At 51.4% G+C, this 17339-nt stretch overlaps 1 protein-coding gene across 1 annotated transcript in view; it reads left to right on the top strand.

Annotated features, from left to right (window-relative positions):
• Nucleotides 1-6956: 6956 nt before the first annotated feature.
• DRGX (dorsal root ganglia homeobox) overlaps nt 6957-17339 on the top strand; it is a 30198-nt gene continuing 19815 nt past the window's right edge. Inside the window, exons 1-5 of the mRNA XM_060406587.1 lie at nt 6957-7029; nt 7983-8080; nt 8930-9031; nt 12133-12311; nt 12401-12513. Of these exons, the coding sequence (XP_060262570.1) occupies nt 6957-7029; nt 7983-8080; nt 8930-9031; nt 12133-12311; nt 12401-12513 (565 nt within the window). The remainder of the gene's footprint in view (nt 7030-7982; nt 8081-8929; nt 9032-12132; nt 12312-12400; nt 12514-17339) is intronic.

Below are 17339 nucleotides of genomic sequence, written 5' to 3'. Positions count from 1 at the left end.
TCTGCTGGACAGGAGGTAAGGTAGCATGCCAGTTTAGTAACTAGAAAATGATTCTTAGAGAGAATGGAGACTGCAGCTGCTGTGTGTTAAATACAGAGCAGGAGCCTTTGAGGACCAACTGCACAATTGCATCCTTCTAGAGACTGGAAGCAACCCAGGTGGGAGTGGGGAAGGCCCGCGCTGATAGAATCTGTTGAAATATGACCCGTGGTTTTAACTTTAAATAAGCATTCCCGTCCTAAGAGAAGCCCCCTCTAATATCTCCTGCAGCTTTGATTTTGGAACACGTCACATTCCTCATTAAAGCAATCACTGTTAAAACATAAAGCAACACAGGATTTATTTCTTCATTAAACTGATGATCCGTATATGAAGCCAATTAACATTATGAGTCTGGTGAACATCAAGTGTAAAGAGGTTAGAGAAAATTAAAAGCAGTCACCTTGGTCTTTAGATAAAGAAAGTACACTTTTAGGTTGTAAATTATCAGAGTGTCCAAGCGGGACAGATCGGTGAATTTGGTTAATTGGAAAATACATTTTACCGCACAGGAATTAAGAAAAAATAACCTTTTCGTTACCGAAGCTCTTTTTTAGAGGGGAAGGAAATGGTAGCAATATGTGTTAGTCACCTCTTGCCGGTCCCGGCCCGGAGGGTCGGAGACAATCCGAGGGAAAAAAGAGCCGTCACCAAAGTTTGCTGTAGCCTTTCCTTTCCGTGATTGCTTGGTTGGCTATTCGCTGTTTCGCCAAGAGGAACGAGCCCGGCCTCGAGGCTGGGGGAGAGGAACTTCGGGGAAACGAGGCCGAGGGTCCCGCTGGCTCTGAGCCCCGCTCTGGGTGAGTGTTTTGCAGGAGCCCGGCCAAGTGTCCCAGCGGGGAGACAGCCAGGCTCGGGTGCGGGACGCTGGGAAGGCCGGGACTAGACGGAGAGCGGCAGTGGGACGCTTCCCGGCTGGCGCCGCGGGCCAGAAGCTGGGCTTTGGGCTGAGGAACGGAGAGTTCCGCCCCTGCTGCGAGCACTGAGCGAGCGTCCCTAGTAACTTTCTCGTTTGGGACAAGAAGAGGATTGGGATCGGCTCCCAACACCCAGAATCTGGCGGGTGCATCCCGCCGCCGCGGAGCACAGGGCCGCAGAGGGGACCTTGTGACTGGTCGCTTCCCTTAGCATCCCGGTAGAAACAGGTGCCGCTGTCCAGGGTTCTGACCACAGGAGGCTCGGGGAGCGCCCTGCCTGCGCCAAGCCTGTCCAGTGCCCAGGACATCTCTGGGCCTTGACAGGAAACTGCTTCGGCCGATGTCAGGAATGGGGACCTGAGACGGGCTTGGACCTCGTTGGTTTTGGGGGCCAACGCGGCGCTGGGCGCCTAGTTCCTACGGTTCCTACACAGATACTCAGGTGCTCCTTGGAGCATCTTGTGGAGCCAGCCCAGATGTTTTCCTCACCTCGTTTCTCAGGCACTCAGCTCCGAAACGCGCAGGGTGCTTGCAGGAGGCCGCCTAGGGTAAGTAGGAGTTTGAGGGGGCTTTTGGAAGACCCAGGCACCCAAGGGGGAGACTCCGACTTTCGAAAAGAACTCCGGAGAGCGCGGGTGCTCTGAGGTGTACAGAGAGAGAGCGCGCTGAGCTTCCTGGCCTGGGCTGAAACAGGGTCGGTTCTCAGGGCTCTAGCCCTTTCTGGATGGAGTGGAAATGGCTCCCTCACTACCCCGCCAGCCCAGCTTGCTATTGCGCCCGCCGCCCAGACCTGCAGGCATGCTCCCTGCTGGCGGGTCGCCTGGACTCCTGGAGTCGGTGGCCCTGGCGAAGCTGGCGCCACGGGCTCTCTCCGCTCAGAATCCAGCCAGCGTTTCCAGTGGTTTCTTCCTTGAGATGAGGTCGGCTTTCTGCGCCTGGGTGGGCTGAGCCCAGGAGGGGCCGCTGAAGTGCAGCGGCCCGGATTTGTCTCTGCGGAAGCGGTCCTGCCTCTTCCTCCCGGCGGTTTTCAGAGGGCCATCCACGGGTGGTCCAGGGCCCTCAATATGCCCTCCAGCTCGATGCGCCTTCCTTGGGGGTGGGTGTCCACGCGTGGGCCCCCAGGCCTTTTGTTTCCCACTCACTGTGTCTTTAAGATCAAGGCTGGATCCCAGGCGATGCAGGGACCCGACCTACTGCCTCGCCAGGGATCCTGAACGCAGCATTAGAATGTTTATAAAATATTCAATTTATGCAGTCTGTCCAAGAAGCCATCGTCCCAAAATAAAATCAGCAGTCTAGACGGAACACAGACACCAGAACTTATCAACAGTTGTCTGACTAGCATCTTCTGATGCATCTTGAGTGGGTCATAATACCAACTTTATTTTCAGTGGTGCATAAATTAATTACACGCATTTAATAACCAAAATATCATTATATTCCCCCTTTAATATCATAAAGGCTTTCCGCCAGGGAAGCACTTAATAGTGCAGGGGGCCGTAACGGGCTATTATCCTAGCGTAATGCTATTACAGAACCAATTATGCGCCATTAGACTTGCTTTTTTTGCAGTTTATGTGATTTGATCCAATCCTGCGCCCCTGACTTGAAAATTTCAGCCCGGTACTTTAGAGTTTAATTTTCACCCAGGCAGAGGGAAGGGCGGTCTCTCTCCGCTGAGTGTCTGCCTCGGATGCATTTTAAAAGTAATTGCGAAGGGTCCCAGCGCATATCATTTGCATGGAGAAGCGAACATAAATTCAGGGACCCCTTGCTGAGAACAAAATCAAACTTTCCTTTTGTACGGTCGCTTGGAAAGGGAAGCCGTGTGCAAAGAGTCCCCCCAAAACCCATCCGGTGGCGACAATTAGCAGCTCTTTGTCAATTTGCAGCCCGGGAGTCACCAGGCCTCTGACAAGGGGAGCCTAAAGTCAAGCTCCTGCGGAGAAAAAAGGTTTGAGGCAGAGGGAAGTCGGGGTGGGGGTGGGGTGGAGTTGTCAGAGAATAATGCCTTTTGGGGGCGGTGGTAGTGGTGATTGTTTCAACCTTCTAAAAGAAAAGAGGAAAGGCATTCCTGATGTTTGCTAAGAAATGACGGATTTTTTTTTTTTACACCACGTGGGCCATTTGTAAGGCCCAGTAGACCTATCCAAGTTACTCGCTGTAGACAGCGCTGGAAATAATCAGATTAAGGCCAATTATGCGTGAGATTATAAAGGCGAGTGCTGAGCGGCGGCGCGCGCTGTAGACAGACAGCAAGACATCTGGCCACTTCCCGAGTCACTTTTGTGGTCCTGCGGGCGCCAGCCGCGCGGAGCCCCGCCCGCTGCCAGTCGAGCCCGGCGAACGGACCAGAGGCGGTCGCGCTCCGGCCTTCCTCTCCCGCCGCCCGCCGAGGTACGCGCGGCTCCCCACCCACACACCGAGCCCGCTGCGGCCGGCCTTGGGGCTGCCTTCCCGGCGGGGGCTGCCTTTGGCGCCGATGCCCTGGCGCGCTCGCCGACTCGGCTGAGGTGGCTTGGGAGCAGGGATTGCGGTGGGGACCCCTGAGAGCCGGGAACCAGACTGCGTAGGCTCGGTGTTGGGGCCGAGGCTGGGGGACGTCTGTCCGGGTGGCGGACCCGAACGGAAGGGCTGCCCACTGGGTCCCCGGCTTGCGACGGCACTCCACCTCCCCTCCCGTCCCCATAGTGGGCTGAAGGCGTTGGGAGGGGTTTCCAGGAAGGGGGCGCCCAGTGCGCTCCCGGGCCGGTGGGGGCTAAGGCAGAGGAGACTTAGACTCATCGCTGTTTGCTCTGCAGCCGGGCCAGATCGCCGCGTACGCGTGCCTCGGCGGTCCTGCGGTCACCCTCCCGAGTCCTGGCCGTGCAGTCGATCGGGCCGTCGGCAATGTTTTATTTCCATTGTCCACCACAGCTAGAGGGTGAGTAAGCGCCGAGCCGAAGCTGCTCCAAAAGGCCGGTGCCCGCCAGAAAGGGCCCAAGCGGCAGCTGGGGCTGGTTAGGTTAGGTCCCGGCTCGGAGAGGGGCGCGGCCACCGGCAGTTGGGTAGAGGCCCCCTAGACCCCTCCCCACATCCCGCTCCAGCCTTCCGCCCCCGTGGCCACCTGCCTCCTACCTCCCCCATCCCTGCCTGGGCTGGTCGGCCCCAGGCAATGTGCCCTGCCAGGACAGGATCCTCCTAGCACAGATGTTGGTGTCACGCCTCTAATCGAGACTCCCCTGCCCAGGGGGCTGCATCAATCTTTCACGGTGGACTAGGTGGCCTGCATGGCCCTGGGCCGGAAAGGAGCAGGAACCACCCTCTGCCAGGCTGCTCTCATTCCCTGCCCAAGGCAGTCTTGCTCAGGGTCCTCACAGTCTGCTCCAGGACAATGTGGCCCTCAGGAGTCCTGTGGCCTTGCCCACCAAGTGCCCTGGCACGGCTCCTCCTCTGTGACTCACTGATTTTTTGACCCCCAATGCTAACCACTTCCCACTCCCACGGGCATCCCATGGCCAGGGTTTGGGTCTTTGAGGGTCTCCAGTTCTTAGAATGAATTTCCCTTCAGGATCCTTGACATGGTCCCTGCAGTAGGTTGTTAGGTGGGGATAAGTTGGTCAGAAGGGGAGAGCTTGGATCGCCGGTCTTGAGGACTCCTCAGGGGTGGGCCCTCCACAAACAGATTACTAATGCCTCAGGCAAATGCAAAGCCACATACTCTGGCCCTTTAACAACGCCTTCCTCAGACCAGTGGTCTCAGCCTTGGACGTATATAACTGGGAGCAATACCAAGACTTGTTTTTGGCAACCTACTCCTCTGATTTATTTGGGGGTGGGGGAAGTGAGTGAATTTTGGAGGTAAAGAAATCAAAGGCATGGGGCAGGGCAAAAGGTAGTGAGACAGTGGAGAACCTGAAATATCAGAGCATGCTCCTTCACCTTGCCTTGGTTACCTAGAGCAGTAGCTGGCTTCAGCTGGGCCATACACAAGGGATTTCAGAAAGTTTGCTTTGTTTTTTCCATAGAAGCTGTTAAGAGTTCAGTAAGATTTTCTAAAGCAGGCTAAGGAAGACCAGTGTTCAAGCCCTGCCAGCTTGATCAGCATTCCTAAGAAGGGAAGGACAGACACGTGACTGCATTTTACCTTTTACTCCCAAGGACCCAAGCTGATGGGCTTTATAAAGGTCTGAGCGGTTCATACCCTGACCTAGGACTGCAGGGAGAGCCTCTGCTTTTGCAGCAGACACACCGTTTCTGCATATCTCGGGTTTGGACTGATCGGCATTTGGCAGCTCACCTCTCCAGCTGACGTGTGATGGTTGAGGTCTGGGCATTTAGCGCATGGTGGGCGCCAGGGTGGCTGAAGGCGAAAATCAGCCTGCAGAGTGGGTTGCAGAAGTCACTTGGGGAGAGCCTGGGCCAGCCTGTTGTGGCCCCAGAGCACTGAGCTTCTGCTACCCTCAGCTCAGCTCACCTTTCTTTCCTGCATCTGGGCACATCACACCTCGACGGTGATTCTGATTTCTGTGACCAGAAGGAAAGGAGATGGGATTTTAAGAACTTTTTTATTCCTTTGCAGATGTGTTTCAAAGCCAGCCTTACAGAACGGGGCGTTTTATTTTAGTTCAGTCTTGCTGGGGAGGAGGTGACTGCTGCAGATGGAAAGGCTGAGGACAACTCTTGGGAATCGGACATCTGGTTACTGCCTACCGGCGTTTTAACTTTATTAATCCAGAAAGTCATACAGGAGAAAGCCAGCATGGCTCACAATCTCACTTCTCAGCTAACTTTGCTGAAATTAAATTAAAAAGTACCACATCTCCCTGCTCAGGAAATTCCAATAGAACAGAATCTTGTGCACTGAAAAGTGAGATCCTCCTTCTCTTTCTCTTTTTCTAAAGATACTCCCAATTGTTGATTTCTTGGGATTCATTCAAGAAAAATATGTTTTTACCTGCATTTACCCTCATTTATGTATTTTTTCCTGTATACGTTATGCCTTCTTTGTGCTGAGATCATACTGCCACATCATTCAGTGTTTGGTTTTTCCTCTTCATAATACAGATTTTGGTGATTTTCCTGTGTTAATGTATGCAGATCTACCGGCTTATTTTAAACAGCTGTGTAGTATTCCGTTTTATGTCGTACAGAAAATGTCTACAGTTGGGCACTTTGGTTGTTTCCATTTTTTCCTGTTATCATGTTACCAGGAACAATATTCTCTCTCTATTCTGGCACACTTTTAAAGTATATTTATAGACTAAATACCTGCATATACATTTAAAATTTTGGGCAGATATTGTCAAATTATCCTCTAATAAGTCTTCACCTATTCGTGCTCCTACAAATGGTGAAGAGTGTGTAAAATGCATTATGCTTTTATCTACACTGGTTATAATTGTGCATCTTATTTTTTTTTTTGCAAAAATGTTTTGTTTAATTATTTAAAGTTTTAAATTTTCATAATATTGTCAACCATTCTATTTATTTTTAAGTAAAAAACATGTTCTCATATTTTCTTCTCTTCTATTAGGTTGTCAATCTTTGTTCTTATTAATTTGATCAACTGTCAGCCTTTTTTAGGATCCAGTATGACATAAAGGGTTTCATTTAAAGATAGTATATGTATACTTTGTGATACAACTTGGGACACGCAAGCAGAAATTTGTGAGGCTGATTGTGATTGGAGAGTCTTAGAGGTTACACTTCATCCTCACCAGTCAGGTGCTTTATTTTAAAAGGAGACAATTTGGTTTCTCACAAAATAATGGGAATAAGACTGTTTAAAGTCTGTCTCTGAAGTTTCCAATGAGCTAGAGAAAAATATTTTGAGAATTTCAAGGAAGAAAGCAATTTGGATGAGACAATGGAGGGAGAAGTCTTCACCAGAGAGTGGAGGTCTTATGGCATAGGATGAGGGGAGTAGCGTAATGAGTAGGAGGGACTTCTTTTAATACATAGAATTTTAAAGAGCCCAAAGGACCTTGCTACTTTGGCCTGAGGTCCTTCAGAGGGATAATGCCTGGGCAGTGTGACTTGTCAGCTCCTAATGCTGAGCATGCAGTGATTCTGAGACCGGAGCCCGTGGCAGGTACAGCATTCATTGGCTAATGGAAACTTGCTCATTTGTTTTGTTAAGAAGTCTTTGTGGACGTCAAGTAAATGATGCACATTTGGAAAATGATCTGAATGCACGTTTGGGGCCAAACTCTATTCCGGCTTAATACGAGCTTTGGAGGCTGCCAGGGAGGACTGTGGAAAGAGTGCCTTTCTTTTCAGAGAGTCAGGAGCGGTGGGTCTTTTATGAGCCTGGCCAGAGGCTGGGGTGCCCTTTGAGAAGGGTTCTGTCGAAGTCTGCTTGGAATTCAGGACAGTCACTATTAGCGCAGATTTCTTGTTAATTGACATCTATGTAACAGATCCACTGTGGCGCCGATGAGCTGTGACCAACGGTATTAATATTCATTTATAAACTTCTTACTTGCTCATGCCTTGAAGTTCTAGGAGAGGAGTGCTGGGGAAATCTCTTGGAAATTTCTTTCTTCTCCCTTTCCCAGCGTTTAATCCTTATTGTTTATAGAAACAAGGAAAAGTAAAGTAACAGGTGAGCAAAAGGGAAACTTTGAGGCTTCTATTAAAGGATCAGAAGTAGAAGGGCTGAGCTGAAGGTGCAGAGGTGCAGCTGGAGCCAGAAGGCTGGTGAAGGCTCCATCTCAAGTCAGTGGCCCTTCCTGACTCAGAGGGCCCAGAATTTCTCGAGAGGACTTGGCTGTCTGGGGGAGTAAGGTTGCCATCACACTATGAAACAGGCATAGTTGAGCTTAAAGTCAGAAATTACTGGGACAGAAGCAGAGAGAGCGCGCACGAGAAAGTGGAAAAGAGGGAACCTTAACAACAGGAGCAGAGGAAAACACTTTTAGCCAGATGAGGTTCTGTCTGGAGGGGACGGGCCACGGTCTCCCAGTGAGGGTGCCTAGCAGGGGCTCTGCGTGAGGACTGTAGGGGTGGGGCTGTGTTCAGACTGACTCAGTTTGCTCACCGCAGGCACCGCACCCTTTGGGAACCACTCTACCGGAGATTTCGACGATGGATTTCTGCGGAGAAAACAGCGCCGTAACCGGACCACGTTCACTCTTCAGCAGGTGATGACGTTCCCCTTCCGAGAGCCAGCCACTTCCTGCCTCCAAAAACTCAGAATTTGAGCAGCTCTTTGTCTTTTAAAATAAGGCTGCCGACTAATTATGTTAAACCGGATCTTTCTGCTTTCTTGAACAATCTGTGTGCCGAGGAATCTGTTTGGAGAGAGGGCAGAGGACAGTGACCTTGTTGTGATCCCAGGTAGTAAACGAAGAGACAGTGATGCTGGTGCCCATTTGGGTCAGGCTGATAATCTTGGGGACGTGTTCACATCAGCGATGTAGCAATATCATTTTAACCTCAAAAGAACCTTCTGAGGAAGGCAGGTCAGGTATTCTCACCCCAGCAGATAGATGAGAAAGCCCAAGAGGTTGAGGGAATTATAGACAGTATTGTTGTCTATCGGTGGGAGGACTACAGCTGAAGCTTTGACATTGTGTTTCCAGGGCCCTTAAACCTGTCATTCCCCCAGAGCACCCTGGAGCAGAAAGCCTGGGCGGCTTCCGTGGAACTGACACAGCGAGGGCTTGTGCAAGTTGCTTCTATTCTTCCAAGCCCTATGGTGAAAGCCACGTGGGCTGCACTTTAAATGTAAAGGCACATACATTTTAGCGCCTCTCTGCTTCTACCTCTTGGCATAGCCCTGAGGTTGTTAGTGAGTCTTCGCTCATAAGTCATCGTGGTTGAAATTTTAATTCTGTGGGATCTTTTCAAAGAGCTCTTTTCTTCCTCTTCCTCCCCTATTTGATCTGTGGAATGACTTCCTCACCACTCACAGAAAATCTGAAATAAGCATCTGTTTCCTCTCACCTAGCCACAACCTCTCACCAGTAAATATTTTTTCCTTTTACCAGCTAGAAGCTCTGGAGGCAGTCTTTGCCCAAACACACTATCCCGATGTCTTTACCAGAGAAGAGCTAGCAATGAAAATCAACCTCACAGAAGCCAGAGTGCAGGTAAACCTTCTTTTTAATTATTTAACTCTCTAATATTAAAACTGGCAAACTTTTTTTTTTTGACATCATGACTGCAGAGTGCACATTTGGCCAAAGAAAGCAAATGAAGACTATCTGTCATTTTCATGATGCACTTTAATAACATCAACATAATGTGGAATATTAGATTAGGTTGATTAATCGGTCATTCATAATTAACTAGTGATAATGTTCTACACTAATTTGTCCGCGTCTCTAAGGTACTAAATTACATCAATGCACATCCATTTCCTTGCTTTGGAAAAAAAAAAAAAAGAGCTGAGATGCTATTCTCAAAGCAGTTCTGACTGCTCTGGGGTAAGGCCGGTCAATTGCAGAGAACTATGTTTTCATATGGGAACAGGGTAGGATCTGCTTTCCAGAAATTGCATCATATCCAACTTTTCTCCAGTGTGTGGACTGTTTCAGAGAAGTGGATGTGAAGAACATGGGCAATTTAAAAATCTTTAAACGGCAGCATCGAAGGGCTGCCTCTGAGCCTGGTGCGGCCCGCGGTGACCGCCTCTAAGCAGGATTTCTTTTTAGAAGCTCCATGGTGATTACATTGGAGTGTACAAGCCCGTCGAGCCCAGCAGACGTGCCCGAATGCACGAGGAAGAGATTCGCAGCGCCGCCTCTCCGGGAGAGCTATTCTTTGAGCACAATTATATATTCATTTTATTTATGGGATTTCCTCCATGCTGTTTCTGTTCTTCTTTATGTAGGGGCTTGGGGTTAAGACTATGCAAAGATCTAATTGTAAGAAATATAATAGTTTGCTTTCGGTTCCCCTGGGTCACGTTAGCATCTCTTAAAAACCAATGGCTGAAGAGAGATAATGGAATTCTGAGCAGTAAATTGGGGGTTGTAAACAAATTATTTCCCCTATAATCAGATTATGTGATCCTGATTATTAAATCTGAACATGAATCATTGGTCATATGCGGGCAAATTAAACTGATTATTATTTGGAAATGAAAATCTCCTTTGGCCAGGATGCTGTTTATCCTTTCTCTTTTTAATGCCAGCTTGCCAATAGCTGCCTAAAGACTGAACTGCAAATTGAGATAAATGACACAATTATTGAGCATTCAGAAGTGGAAGATCATAAGTTCTCCCTGAAAGGTGCAAGGGTGAGATAGGGGTGGTGACAATTAAAGCCGGGGATTGTTGTTCGGGCTATTGTTGGCTGTTATGCAAACAGACAATGGTTGTGAAGCATTTGTTTAGTGAGCCCCGTGTGGGGACATGGCTTTGCTGGCGGGAAGGGAGATGTGTTTACATTTATACCCCTTGCTCATTCAAATATGATTAATGTTCTATAAAGCAGGGTCTTAATCGAAGCTGATGTTGTCAAACAATAACTAAATAGGGAAATAAACGACTCCATCATGCTCTTTCCTCAGAAGCAGGCGAACTGTCAGTGCAAAGTCATTAAAATATGATAATGAAAAATAGCTCAATTAAATGTTGTTATAGCTGTGACCTTCATTCAATTAAGACGCCAGAAAGTGTCTGCATTTTGCTTTGCATTTAACTGCCCTAAATTTAGAATATAGATAAAATCATTATTCAATGGTTGCTGATATGTGCAATTAAAAACCAACTAGATTAAAAAGAAAGAAACCCAGTTAAGGAGAATGAAAATTTGGAGGTGCGGTGAGCCTCAACTCCCAGGCTCTCTCCTGGGCCAGTCTGTCCACAGGAGGAGGAGAGGATGCCCAGGGGAACAGGAGGTCTAGCCAAGGCTTTTTTTTTTTTTTTTTTAAACCAGGACTAATCTACCAGGAAAGATGGGAAAGAGGTTTAGCTGCATAGAGTTAAGAACAGCAGGATTTCCCTGACCTCTGGGGACACCTTGGGCCCTGGTCTGCCTGGCTGCCCTGAGGCTGTCCTACAAAGTCTTAGTTCCCAGGGCTTAAAGAACTTCATACCCGCCTCTAAGAAGGCGCTCAGAGGAGGAGAATCATAAGCTGCCTCCTAACCTGAAGATGGTGCAGATAATAACACCAGCCCATGTTCACTGCGTGATTAATTGCTCCGTGAAGGCACTGCGCTTCGTATTCCACGCGTCTCTGTTCATTTTCCTAACAATGCTTATGTGGCGGGGGGGGGGGGGGCGCTATGGGGCGCTATTATTACGCCCAAACAATTTGGATCATGGTCCCCAGCTAAGCCACTGGGCTTCAAATTGTGGATTCGCCACACAACACTCGAATCATCTTGGACAAGTTAGACACTTTGTGTTTAGTTTTCTTATCTGTAGAATGGGGCTGGAAGAGCTGCCTGCCTGAAAAGATTGCAGTGGCTTCTGAACCAGATTCACTGGGCTCCAGGATTCTAAGCTGGAGCCGACTCGAGTCAGGGTTCCTACTGGGTGCACTTGTCATGATGTGATGGTGTGTCAGGGTTAAATCACATGCGTGAGTCCAGACACACTCAGGCCACACCTGCTGGGAGAGAGAATGAGTATTTTGCATGAAGAAAGCACAGGGCAGTGTTTTACGAACTGCTTTGATGATGAAGCCCCCTACTCCCCATAGGAAACACATTTCCCATCAGATGAATGGACTTGCATACACTGAGAATTTCCACAAGAGGGTACATTCCCCCTTCCTCTGGGCAGTGCATTGGGATGTGATACTCATTTAAAAATGCCTTCCCTGGTGGTCTAGTGGTTAACACTTTGCCTTCCAATGCAAGGGGATGTGGATTTGATCCCTGGTCAGGAAGCTAAGATCCCAGATGCCTCATGGCCAAAAAACCAAAAGATAAACAGAAGCAATATTATGACAAATCAATAGAGACTTTAAAAATGGTCCACATTAAACATAAAATCTTAACAAGGCCTGTCCCATTTCCTACACTGACTTTCTGGCCCACCTGTGGGTCTGAAGCTGCAATTCAGGGAGCCTCGCTTTGCTAGGTCTCTGGAGAGGGGAGGCTGTGCTCCCACACGCCTGCTGTTAGGCGCCTATGGGCCCAGGCATGGGGACCAGGCATTTGGGTTTAGGTTCTGGCTGCTCCCTTCTGTCTGATTTTTCTGCCTTCTCCGGGTGTGTGTGTTTCCTTCATGGACTCAGGTTTGGTTCCAGAACCGAAGGGCCAAATGGAGGAAAACGGAGAGAGGGGCCTCTGACCAGGAGCCGGGAGCCAAAGAGCCCATGGCAGAGGTGACGCCCCCGCCCGTGAGAAACCTCAACTCCCCGCCCCCGGGGGACCAGGCCCGGAGCAAGAAGGAGGCCCTGGAGGCCCAGCAGAGGTGAGGCCGGCTGGACCCGGGCCTGGGGGGCGGGGGCCAGGGGGAACGCCGGGTTGAGAACTCACCCTGTGATTTTCTTTCCCTGCCAGCCTGGGGCGCACTGTGGGTCCCACAGGGCCGTTCTTCCCCTCGTGCTTGCCGGGGACCCTCCTGAATACAGCCACCTACGCCCAGGCCCTGTCACATGTCGCCTCCCTGAAAGGTGAGCCTGGGCTCCGCTGGCCTGCACCCCCTCCCCGGGGATCGCGGAGCTTGTTCTTGGTCTGGCCCATCCTTGCACCTGGGGCAGGCACAGCTCCGTTTCTCCTCTCAGGCTCTTGCCAGGGCTGCAAACAGCATCCGCTTGCACGCGTGCTGTCTTGCTTTCTAGATGTCTTGAGGATACAGGTGGATGTCACTAAGTTTCAGTGCACTGGCCAGAGGACTGGCCGAGATGCGGCTGTTTCAGAAGGGGCGGCTGCATTGGTACTGATTTTATTTTTTTTTAATTGAAAAAAACTTTTTTTTAATTGGAGGAAAATTGCTTTACACCGTTGAGTTGGGTTTTGCCATACAGCAACGCAAATCAGTCATGATTGTGTATATCCATATTTCTCCTCCCTCTTGAGCCTCGTGCCCTCCTCACACGCCACCCCTCCAGGCCATCACCGAGCTCCAGGCTGGGCTGCCCGTGTTGCACAGCAGCTTCCCGCCATGTGTCTGTTTTACACATGGCAGTGTGTTTATGCCAATGCTACCGTCTCAATTCATCCCACCCTCTCCTTTACCCGCTTCAGCTGATCAGTGTTAGGTGCTAGCCTGCAGCTCATGGGTGAGGCCTGCTATGGACAATTGTTCCACCTTGTGAGGACCCTCCCCATGCGCGCAGCTCGCCCACCAGCCTCCCCCGGGGCCTCCTGATGTCATCGGCATGCTTGCTCAGTCGTATCTGATTCCTCGCGACCCCATGGACTGTAAGCCCGCCAGACTCCTCTGTCCTTGGGATTTTCCAGGCAAGAATACTGGAATGGATTGCTATTTCCTACTCCAGGTCAGAGGTCTGAACTGTTAGAGCTTGTGGTTTTCTTAGATTTGCTCTCTTTTCAAAAGCTGCTATGGTTTGCAGGGTGGAAACCGTCGGGGGCATTTTTGTCAGGCCGACAGAGAGGGCCTCTGATGGGACTGTCCGTTGGGGGTTTCTCGGGCAACCCACTGGATGAATGGGTCCATCCAGTGTCTTTTAGTTCTTGGCCCCAGAGCCCCTCTGTGAGGAAGCCAGGCAGCTGTACTGGTGGGCGCAGGGCTGGGCCCCAGACTGGGTGAGGGGCAGCAAGTGTTAGTGCCAGGGTCTGCCTGCCACAGTGGGTCTGGGAGGTGGAGGTGCAGGTGTGGGCTGTAGCCTTTTAGTGGTGGGAGAGGCCCCCCTGTGGTGTCTCCTGTGTGCTCTCTTTTAGGGTCTGGGGTCTCCTGGCCTCAAGGGGATCTCCCTCCAGCAGGCTCTTCACACACACACACACACACACACACACACACACACACACACACACACACACACACCGTGGCAATCTGCACTGCAAATGTAGTTTCTGGAGTCTGAAGGCGGCATGATGGAGCCTCCCTGGGGAATCTCCTAAAGGGTGAGAAGGGGAGAAGGGTGCTCTAGGCACAGGGAACAGGCATGCAGAGCAGCATGGAGGAGACCCAGGCTTGTCTGGAGAATGGCCCGTATGGTGGGTGCTCATGGGACGGTGCCAAGAGACAAGGTGTAGGGCCAGAGCTGGCAGGCCCTGGACACCGCGCTCTCACAGTGGGGTTTGCACTGTAGGAGGTGGGGGCCTGAGGCCTGGAGCCACTTCTCAGTGGTCCAGGCAGCTGGGCAAATCCTGCTGCAGGAGGATGAGGCTCAGCTCCATCCATCTCTGGACTCCGTGGCCTCCTCGTGCTTCCTCAGCTCCAGGGGCCATGTAGAGGCCCTCTACAGAGTGGCCTTGGGACAGCGTCACAGACTAATAGACTGACGGGGCTCTGAGAATGAAGGTGGGGGTCTCACTTACAAGGAGGTTCCAGAAAGAGATTACCAGTGGGATATAGGTATCCTGCAGGGAGCTTGTCCAGACAGAGGAGCAATCGTGTGTCTGTCGAATCATCTCTGCTTCGGTGAGGGCCAGCTCAGCTCCTGGGAGCGACTGTCTATTTTGTAAACATTCTCTGCCTGCCCCACTCCAGCCTCATGGGTTGAAGGTGAATCCCACATTTCGTTGCTGGGATAGCCTCTGGGGGATCTGTGGCAAGCTGAGGCCCTGGTGGAGGCCTGTGGTGGCTGAAGGAGGGGAGAGAGGCCCGGGTTGCTGGCAGGGAGCAGGAGAGAGTGCCTGCCTGTCCCTGAGAGGCCGAAGGCAGTGGCGAGAGGGGGACACAGGACAGGTCAGGAGGAGGCAGGGCTGGGGGGAGGGGCAGGTGGATCTGTCATCCTCCTCTTCTTCCTCTACCTGTGGGTACCCCCCCAACCCCAGTACACCCTTGGGGCCTGCCCTGAACTTGCCTTGCTGGAAACAGACTCTCCTCTGATGGAGGGGAATGCTCGGGGTGTGCAGGACTCTGCCGAGGTGATGGGAATCACAGTGAGCACACAAAGCCAGGGCGCATCCTTGTGCTTCGTGGTGACACTTGCCTGGGGAACCTGGACATCCTCACTGGAAGGCCTTCCTGGCTGCAGTCAGGGACATGAGGTGTGCTGGGGCAGGTGGCACACTCCATGTTTCCAGAGCGAGGCGGGCAGTGAGCGAAGTGAGCATGTGACCCTTTGCCTTCGCTCCCCCAGATGCAAATGAGCTCTTGATCATTTGACACACGCAGCTGTCTGTCTGTGTGTCTTTCTCCCACTTTTGAGCAAGGGGTGGGGAAAAGGCACGCTTCGCTAGCGTCAGCAGTTATGCAAGGATCATGCTAAGGGGCGCCTTGAGATTCAGCAGAACTGGGTGGGGCTGGGGGGTGGGCTGGGGAGCATTTGCCCACTCAAGTGTCAACTGCCATTCAAGACAGCCCCTGGTAGGCAAAGGGATATATGGAACCAACGTTGCCAGAACTACTGCAATTTCAGGAGAAGCTGGAAGTCCAGACTTTTGTTTAGAATAGTCGCATATTTAAATGTGCTTCCAATCCTTTGGGCCAAACAGGCACATCCCTGGCCAGACCAGCCTGTGGCCTGCCTTCCTGTGGGGGCACTTTTACTCCATGCCTCCCATCTCTGCCTTCTGTGCTCTTCTCCCTGTAGTCAGAGCTCCTCCTCCGTTCTGCCCTTCCCGGCAAAGCTCCCCTCTTGCTGCTCATCCTTGCCCCTTACCCACCATGGCCCTTACTATCCGGTCTCTCTGAGCGGCTGGCTTGTTTATCTCTGCAAGCTACATTGTGTTGGAAAGGCAGGGACGTGAGTGATTACTGGGAACCTTTTCTGTGCTCTGCCTGGTGGTGGCTGTTGTTGTTAAGCTGCTGAGCCATGTTCAGCTCTTTGCAACCCCGTGGGCTGCAGCATGCCGGGCTTCTCCGTCTCTCACTGCCTCCCAGAGTTTGCCCAAGTTCATATCAAATGAATCGGTGATGCCGTCCAACCACCTCATTCTCTGTCACCCTCTCCTCCTGCTCTCCGTCTTTCCCACCATCAGGGTCTTTCCAATCAGTCAGCTCTTCGCATCAGGTGGCCAGAGTACTGGAGCATCAGCTTCAGCATCAGTCCTTCCAAACAGCATTCAGGATTGATTTCCTTTAGGATTGACTGGTTTGATCTTGCTGTCCAAGGGACTCGCAAGAGCCTTCTCGAGCACCACGGTTTGAAAGCATCGATTCTGCTGCACTCTGCCTCTTTTCTTCTTTCTTCTTCCTGGAGGAGGGAATAGCAAACCACGCCAGTATTCTAGCTGTGAGAACCCCATGAACTGTTTAAAACCATCTCCCGTTTGGTCCCATTTAATTCTCACATAGGGTAGTGGAGTCAGTGATGTATCAGGGAGGCCCTAGAGCTGCACAGAGGTCAGTGGGGCTGGGATGGCTCTGAGGTAACAGCTGGCGTTAGCTGGGGCACTTCTGCATTCTAACAGTGCCTGACCCTGTGAGGTGTTACTGCCGGCACTGGGGTGTTTTGAGCTAGAAGTCTCCACCCAGTCAGCTGATCAATACAGCCGTGCTCCAGTCCAGGTGGGCCTGGCCGCCCCTGGAGATATGCTTGGTAGACTCACTTCTGCCTCAGGACCTGGGGTAGCAAGTGTGTACCTGAAAGTCAGGTTCTGGATGCCCTGGGCTTCAACCCTTGGTTGTTTTGTGGAACGTTTGTTCAGTGGTTTGAGGCTGTAGACTCTCACAGCCAAGGTCTCCTTCTATCAGGATTCCTCGAGCTACAGAAGTTAAGTGCATGGCCCAGTCTGGACCCAGGAGAGAGGCAATCCCTATTTTCTAGGCCTGGCTCAGTGCCAGGACCTCTGGGCTGCCGCCCAGCCTCCCTCTCCTGAGTTCACCCACACAGGTGGCTGGGCAGCCCAGTGCTGGCGAAGCTGGCGCCCTGAACTCTGCTTCTCAGGGGCTCCTGGCCAGCGTGGCAGCGCCCTCATGTTGGGAACTTGATGCATGTGGGTGCTAGAAGGTGCATATCTGGGCTCCCATGCCCGGCCCTCTTTTCATAAGCAAGAAATTGAGGTTCCAGGAAGGAAAACCGCTTGCTCACATGTCATTTATATGAGCACGGCCTCCCCTTTCAGATCAGGGCTGATCTCCATGGGTCCTGATGTGCTCTCTCCTCCAGACACGATGCATTCATTCATCCCTTTGGGTGAGCACCTGCTTGGACCCCCACCCCCACCCCACCTACCTCTTCTCCCTGGCAAGTGAGAGCAGCTAGGACTCAGCTGGGCCTGAGCCCTGGTGGGGGAGTCTGGGCTCACCCAGAGAACAGGACCACTGCCAGCTGAGCACCACAGCCCTTCCAGCCCAGAGATCCTAACCCACTCCTCCAGGCCTGAGGCAACTTGCAAATGACCCACAGGAAAGGAATCAAAGGGA

Source organism: Ovis aries, chromosome 25 (assembly GCF_016772045.2).
Source record: "Ovis aries strain OAR_USU_Benz2616 breed Rambouillet chromosome 25, ARS-UI_Ramb_v3.0, whole genome shotgun sequence".
Taxonomy (NCBI): domain Eukaryota; kingdom Metazoa; phylum Chordata; class Mammalia; order Artiodactyla; family Bovidae; genus Ovis; species Ovis aries.
Note: the sequence above shows the minus strand (reverse complement) of the source record. Positions and strands in the feature narration are given on the sequence as shown.